The sequence below is a fragment of the Coptis chinensis genome, chromosome 4 (genome assembly GCF_015680905.1).
Source record: "Coptis chinensis isolate HL-2020 chromosome 4, ASM1568090v1, whole genome shotgun sequence".
NCBI lineage: Eukaryota > Viridiplantae > Streptophyta > Magnoliopsida > Ranunculales > Ranunculaceae > Coptis > Coptis chinensis.
In genome coordinates, this window is record NC_141459.1 from 55,503,838 (window position 1) to 55,511,761 (window position 7,924).

Here is a 7,924-nt window from a genome sequence, read left to right on the forward strand (position 1 = left end):
GCAATTTTTCTTCCCTTTGGCTACTACTATGGAAACTCTGCTCAGTTTTCATACCCCGTTACCAAACGGGTTTAGAAAGCCATCATCATCTACCTTCCTAGTGGAAATTAGGCTTAGCCGAATGTCAGGGACATGTCTTACATCCTTGAGTGTTAAGGTGTAGCCGACATTGGTTTCTATATGAACATCACCATTGCCTACAATCTTCGAGACGCCACTGTTACCCATCTTTACCTCACCAAACTCACCACAGCTGTAGGTAGTGAAGAATCCCCTATACTGTGTGGCGTGATAGGATGCTCTTGTATCTATCACCTACTTTGTATCCTGGCATGAGGTACTAAGACAGCACACACTACAATCTGACACAATTCCCACTAGATCGTCGACTAGTGCGGTAGTATCTCTGCCTGTGTATCCGTTTCTCTGTACCATGTCTTCATGTACACAGTTATTCTTCTTATCCCTCTTCATTGTTCTGCACTCATACCTGAAGTGACCCTTGGTGGCACAGTAGTAACATTGCTTCTCTGCCTTAGGAGTTCTATCTTCACCCCTAGATTTGCTTCTGTCATCACCTCTAGAATGAGATGGTTTTCTGCTTTTACCTCTCCCCCGCTTCTCTGTGATAAGGATCTCTGAGTGAGAGGAGTTGCTTCTTGAACCCCTTATTGTCTCCTCATTCAACAATGCCCCAGTAGCCATCTCCATGGAAATAACTCCATCCTTAGCGGCACCGTTAAGAGAAATTGCTAACGTTTCCCAACTTTCGGGTAGAAAGGTTAATAAGAACAAAGCCTCAACTTCGTCACCCATATTAATCTTCATCAAATGCAACTGATTGATGGTATTCTGCAGTTCATTAAGATGCTCAGACATTGAAGAACCTTCTTTGTACTTCGTGTTGGCAAACATCTTAATGAGCAACACTTTGTTCCCGGCCGACTTCCTCTCATAGAGGTCTTCGAGTTTCTTCCACAAGCCAAAAACGGTAGTCTCTTGGGATACATGATGAAAAACACTGTCGTCAATCCACTGTCTAATGTACCCTATTGCTTTTCTGTCAAGCTTGCTCCACGCAGCCAAAGGAATCATTTCCAGTTTTTCTTCTCCATTCTCAATGGGTTGTGCCAAGTCCTTACAGTATATCAAGTCTTCCATCTTGGCTTTCCAAATGGTGTAGTTTGCTCTATTCAGACTAATCATGCGAGTGTTCATAGAATGGTCCATCTCTCTAAGTTATTTAAACTTAAATCTTCTCTCAGGAATTTCGTCAAACACCTTCCGAGCAAAATTTGGATAACACCCTAAGTTAATCTAACTAAGGCTATGATACCACTTGTTGGGGTTAATACCAATATCAATCGATCCCCACTACACAGATAACTTCAACTCCAGACAACAATCTAAATATTAATTACAACCTAACTAACATGACTAACTCTCTAAACAACTATTAACAACAGATAATAATGTAAAGAAGTAAAATACATACCACAACACAAAGATATACCGTGGTTTGGCCAATGGTGCCTACTTCCACAAGAACTAATCCTTTTATAAAGTGGGAAATAAGATTACAATCACTCATTTCAGGCTCTCACCTTACTAGATCACTCCTCTTTCTTTACAGGCTTGTCTCTCTGTAAAGGTTATCTCTTAATTTTGATAGCTCTCAAAATTGGATTTCTTTTCTCTGTGTTCTATAGGTTTTCCAAAACCTTGTTTTAGGTTTATATACAAAAAACCAAATTCGCGGTTACTGTAGCGAATTAGAAACCGCACTTATAGGCATGGGCGCGGGCGCGCTCTCGACAAGGCCAATGTCGAGCGCTACAAGACAAAAAATCTTGGAAGTTGTTCACGGCATGGGTGTGGTGGCTTTGGCAAGACTAAACCGAAGGCCAAGACGCCGGCCAACCTTATTCACGCAAACTGAACTTCTTTTTCTCTCCTTATGTGAGGGATAACTCCAACAAGAAACTGTGGTATATACAGTATACAATATACATACAGATATAAAACTAAGCAAAATTACATAGGCCTTCACATAAGCAGATCTCCTCTACAAGTGAACTACATTCAAGCAGCTAAACTCTTACTAGAGCATAAAAACTTTTCTGTAAGCCTTCTCAGCCAAAATATAACTTGTCAATTTCAACCAAGGAAATCTCAAGCTCCGGATAAATCATGTACTAGCTAACCCGAAATACAAAACACAAAAATAGGATAAGCAAGTAAACCATCCCAAAAGTTCAGGAAAAGACCTCAACGAGAGTCATGATTTGAGGGTGAGCACTGCCCTCAGCTGGAGAATGCCATTGATGAAACAGGAGCTCTCACCTGACACAACAGACTCCCAATCTGTGGTGAAAAGGTTCCTGAACCGCTTTACCACCTGTGAAGTTATACTGGTGTTTATACGTTGTCATAAACTCTTCTGCGGGCTTAAACCTTGCTGCAAATTCATACTCCACCAAAACGCTTTCCGATCCCTTCTCTTGCATCCCCAAGAACAGACCAAAACAGTTAAAATCTTTCTATTTGGCTGTTGGTCAATATATTGCAATGGCCTGACAGGAAATAACTGTGTCCACCCAGGTGAATTAGTTGAGAGTAAATACAAGGATAGAAATGGTTCAGCAGCCAAAGTGTTTTTCAACGGTCCCCTACAGACTACTTCAAAAGGAAAAATTGTAATAAAATAACCTATACAAACACAGTGTTCGCTATACAATACTCAGAACTACCCTCGGGTGCAACATGGCATTCATGAATAGGACCTTGCTGGACAGAAACGACTCCCAATCCATGGAAAACAAATTCTTGATTTCAATTGCTTTCCCATCAGTGAAGTTTTCTTGTCCTTTATATCTAACCACATATTCTTGTGTTGGCAAGGACCTTTCCTGCAAATTCAAATTCCAGTAAGCATTCTGAACCCTTCCTCATCAGCAAAGAAAGCCCGAAACTACCACGCACTCCATTGGGCTGTTCATCATGGCTGCAACGAGCTGCAAGGTAAAAAGTATGTTCACCCAGGTAACTTCCTTCAGAGAAAACACGCTCTGCTGGAAACATGCTACAGCAATCTTCCCTTCTCAGCTCAAAGTATACTACAGTCTGCGGCTTTGGAAGCTCAAACTCGACCACTTTTACAGGCCTATATATGTAGTTACGCTGCACAAACCTAGCGACAGGATCCTCAACAGAGAGAAGACGCTGTCTGTGTGGAGTCTCAGCTTTAAACATAAGTGCATGGAATGCATATCCACGTGCCACCGACTGGCTCAAATCATTCAGATTGAGGAGTTCACTGAGCTTTCTGCAGGTCATGTATTGAAATCGAATTAAGTGATGAAGACAGGAATCCAGAACTTCACGTTGATCCTCCAGCTTTGGATAGCGGGTTCGTGACCACTTCAGAAGAAACTCAAAAACATAATCTTCAGATGGTACTTTGATAACATTGCTGGACAAGACAATCTCCATTGCCGTCAAACCTGAGCAATAAAAAAGAGCGTCAGCCAAACGAATAATAAAGAAAAAAACGAAAAGGCACACTCCAACATTCTTACTTTGTGAAGTCCTTGTACCATCCAAGCAAATGTTCTCTAGCTCTCTTAGTCAATTGTTGAACTATTTCAACACACAGCACTGCAGACGGAAGGTTCAAATAATCCAATGCTATATCAAGTGTCATGGGCAAGTTCTGCAGCAGCTTGCAGCAGTACCTCATGCACGAAGGAACCTCATATTTATCAGCAGTAACAAGAAGATCCAATAATGAAGTAGCGCAGGTAACTGACAAGGTGTTGCTGTAGATGAAAAATATGAGTGCGAATACTGCAGCTTCCTCTGACACAAAATCAAATAAGGTCTCATCATTACCTGATGTATTATTAAAATTAAGTACCAAGTAAAATCATGCATATTCAGATTCCAGAAAGCAACCTATTTGTTATAAGATCGACCAGGAAGGTGTACAAACCCATATATCTATCAAAGGAACTTAGGTTGGAAAAAAGTAATACAGAAATCTCCCCTCCCCGAAGGGGGGAAAAAACAATCAAAAAGCAAAAAAAATATTATTTACCTGAAGCATTTATACGAAGAGTTACAAGTCGCTCCTCTGATTCTTTCATGCCATTTGAGAAAAGCTGAAATGCAGATCAAACCACTAAGTATGTATGAACAAAAAGAAAACAAGGACAGACAATGTATTAATGATAGTGAACATACCTTATGGAAATACTGACTTTTTGCAGCTAAAATAGGAGAACTAACATGTAAAGTCCTAACTCTTGAACCCTCTGAACAAACCATGCTCTTAGAAGAATCAATGGCCTCTACAGCCTCTTCCCCTGTGAATAACCATTCAATGATGTTATTCAATACTGCTGGAGTACTGTAATTGATGTTGCAACATGAATTTCAAAGAGTAGACAACGTGGCTAGTTGGGATGACTTCCTCACCATGCTTTTCACAAGCCAATGAATCTGTGTTACCAGGTTGGCCACAGTTCAACACATGCTCTTCATAAGTGCCTTCCAGAGCTAAAGATATGGGAAAAACAGGATATTAATTATATTATGATCAGTCATGCATTTGAGAAAGTTGTGTATGCAACAAAAACATTCATTTATACAGCAGGAGTAAAAAGTCATAAGCTAAAAGACAAAATACTCCTAAGGTGGAATACAGTTATGAGTTATTGCCTACAATGTAATAGGAAATAATTCTATGCGATACCGCCTTACTTTACCAAAAAAAATTCTATGCGACAAGGAAGACACCAAACCTTCAAGGTGTTTACTTAAGCTAAAGCATCAAATTTAAAAAAGTAATTCTCGGACAACATCAAATTTCAGGTACCAACATCTCAACATTGTTTTTCCAACTTTGGCTCAAGCATAAAAACATCAAGCACGAGAAGTACATTTAACTAACACTTTAAATCAGTGCTTTACACAGGTCATCATAAAGAATATCGAAATATTTTCACTACTAATTGGCAGTACATAAAACCTTAAAGAGTACAACTTGGAATCATCTTATCTTACATATAATGGGAAAAATTATTATTTTTTTTTTTTTTATTATTATTTCCCGTATCTTATATCTTCTTCACTTTTGTTCTAATGGGGAAAGCATTTACATATTAATATATTTTGTTTTATTTTTCAGAAAAGCAATACTCATTAGTAGAGGCACAATAGAAACCAAGCCTCATCAACTAGATATTCAACCTCTAATCCACATATCTGAAAATCGGTACTAACAGCTCGATAAGTAGGGCAGGGATCGGGTCGGATATGGCTATATCCGAATTTGAATAGTTTCGTAATATCCGAATCCGACTAACCCGATCGGATAACACTAAAAATTCAAAAAAAATCCAAAAAATATATCCGAACCCCAACCCGAATAAGTAAACGGATATAAAAATCGACTCGAACCCGAACTATTCGGGTCTGGGTCGAGTCGGATTCGGGTCAAACCCGACCCGATTCCTTGCCCTATCGATAAGTCAGTGAACTCGATCGAGTATGATGATGACGGGCTGTATCTACTTTTTCCGTCATACATAAAGAGGACACGTCAGCAAGTGTAACAAACAAGATTTAGTTAGAATCTTGACAAGTGTGTATTGATAACAACCTGTAACAACTTTGTAAGAGTTAGTATATAAAGAGTATTATGTAACAATTGAAAATAAGAAATGAAAAATACATTTTTAGTTTTCAGTGTTTATCTCAAAACATTATCATGGTATCAGAGCTTTTACCAGACGGTTTAAAGATCCACCATTAAAGAAAGCAATCAAAGCTTCTTTTATTCATTTATTCTTTTAAATCAAATGGCACGAACAAATCAAGTTCAAGTTCCTTCGTCGAATCAAGTTCAAGAGTCTGATGCTCAAATTCCAGAAACCCTAAATTCATCTCAAGTTCAAGAAATATTCAATCAAACTTCAAATCAAAGTTCTAATGCTCAAATTCCAGAAACCCTAAATTCATCTCAAGTTCAAGGGAATTTATTTTCAAATAAAATGAATTCATCTCAAATTCCAATGAATTCAACTCAAATTCCTATGGATATCAATCAAAATTCAAATTTCAATTCATTATATCCAAATATATGGAATCCAAATCTCTGGAATAATGTTTTTTATTCTCAAGGTCAACATCCAGTTTTCCAGAATCAAGCTATGAGTATGCCGATGGTTGTTCCTCCTTCAAACACAAATTTCTCTTTTCAGAACATTGCAAGCATGGTTCCTTTGAAGCTAACGAGGGAAAATTATTTGATGTGGAAGCAGTTCTTTCTTCCGATTCTAATGAATTTTGATCTACAAGGCTTAGTTGAAGGTACTGATCTCTCACCTTCAAAGTTTCTAGTTGATAATTTGGGAAATAATACAAGCCAAATTAATCCTGCTTTTGTCACTTGGACAAAACGAGATCAAACTGTGTTAATCTGGATGAATTCTATGTTATCTATGGAAGTATTACCCTATGTTGTGGGTCTCTCAACATCCAGAGAATTGTGGGTAGCTTTGGAAAAATGGTTTTCTACTGCTTCAATAGCACATGTAAATCAGTTGAAAAAAAAAAAAACTCAGTGATTTGAAGAAAGGAAGTTTATCCATGAATGGGTATTTACAAAAGAGCAAATCACTCTCAGATAGTCTTGCTGCTTCAGGTGCAAAAATGGATGAAAGGGACTTGGTATATCAAACACTTCGTGGATTGTCCATTGAGTATGAAGCATTTGTCATTGCTATTGAAGTGAGATCTGAACCTGTTCATGTGGAAGAACTTCATGGTTTATTACTCAGTGAGGAACTCAGGATAGAATACAAAAACAAGAATATACTTCACTCAGAACAAGTTCATCAGGTAGTTGCTGTCACTAGGGAGTTCAATGACAATTCTGGCTACAATAATAACACCAATTCTGGTTCCTATCATTCTCCGAATTACAGAGGTAACAATAGAGGAAATTACAGAGGGAATTATAGAGGAAATGGAAGAAATGGAGGCAGAGGAAGAGGCAACTATAGAGGCAACAACAATTCTAATGGTTATAATGGTTATGGAAACTACAATAACTTAAATGGTAGCAGTTCTGGGAACTTCAATAGTTCTGGAAATTATAATGGTTCTGGAAACTACAGTGGTTCTACAAGCAACCATAGTGGTTCACAAAACTCAAGCTATGGAAGCAATACATTTGGAAGACCACAATGCCAAATTTGTAACAAAGTTGGGCATCTGGCAATTGATTGTTATAACCGACTTAATTACTCTTATGTTGGTCGCATTCCTCTTGCAAAATTAGCCATGTTAGCTAGCATGCCTGAAGCATCCAGTTCTGACTATGCTCCAAAAGAGTCTTATTGGTATGCGGACACAGGTGCTACAAATCATCTTACTTCAGACTTATCCAATCTTTCAGTACATTCAGAGTACAAAGGTCAAGATAAAGTGTTTGTGGGAAATGGACAAGGTTTGCCTATCCTCCATACTGGTTCTACTACCTTTAAATCTTCCTCATCATCTCATGAATTTCAGTTAAATAATATTCTCCATGTTCCTCATATCACTCACAATCTATTGTCAGTTCATAAGTTTTTTAAATGATAATCAGCGTGTTTTGATTTTCACACCAAATTCTTTTCATGTTAAGGATATTGCATCGGGGAAGATGCTTTTCCAAGGCCCAACCTGACAATGGTCTTTATCCACTTCAACTTTCCAACACATCATCACACAAGATCTCCTCACCTTCTGTTGCTTTGGTTGCAATAAAAGCTTCTGCTTCTACCTGGCACAACAGATTCCAACTTCTAATGTACTTCAAAAGCTTCATCAAGCTAATTCTATAAACATTGCAGGCCCTGTTGCTACTTCTTTTTGT

General features: G+C 38.3%; 1 protein-coding gene and 1 pseudogene across 2 annotated transcripts; one reads left to right on the forward strand and one right to left on the reverse strand.

Moving 5' to 3' along the window:
• Positions 1-1,969: 1,969 nt before the first annotated feature.
• On the reverse strand, positions 1,970-4,425 carry LOC147504070 (BTB/POZ domain-containing protein At2g46260-like; annotated as a pseudogene). Its single transcript, XR_015192911.1, has 4 exons — positions 4,243-4,425; positions 4,097-4,160; positions 3,553-3,858; positions 1,970-3,503 (listed from the first exon to the last, which is right to left on the reverse strand). The product of XR_015192911.1 is annotated as a BTB/POZ domain-containing protein At2g46260-like (transcript).
• Positions 4,426-6,651: 2,226 nt separating this feature from the next.
• On the forward strand, positions 6,652-7,647 carry LOC147504071 (uncharacterized). Its single transcript, XM_086605053.1, has one exon. The coding sequence runs from the start codon at positions 6,652-6,654 to the stop codon at positions 7,645-7,647; it is 996 nt and encodes a 331-aa protein (XP_086461179.1).
• Positions 7,648-7,924: the final 277 nt, after the last annotated feature.

Coding starts and splice junctions, on each gene's coding strand:
- LOC147504071 (XM_086605053.1), top strand. CDS start 6,652: ATGAATGGGTATTTACAAAAGAGCAAATCACTCTCAGATAGTCTTGCT.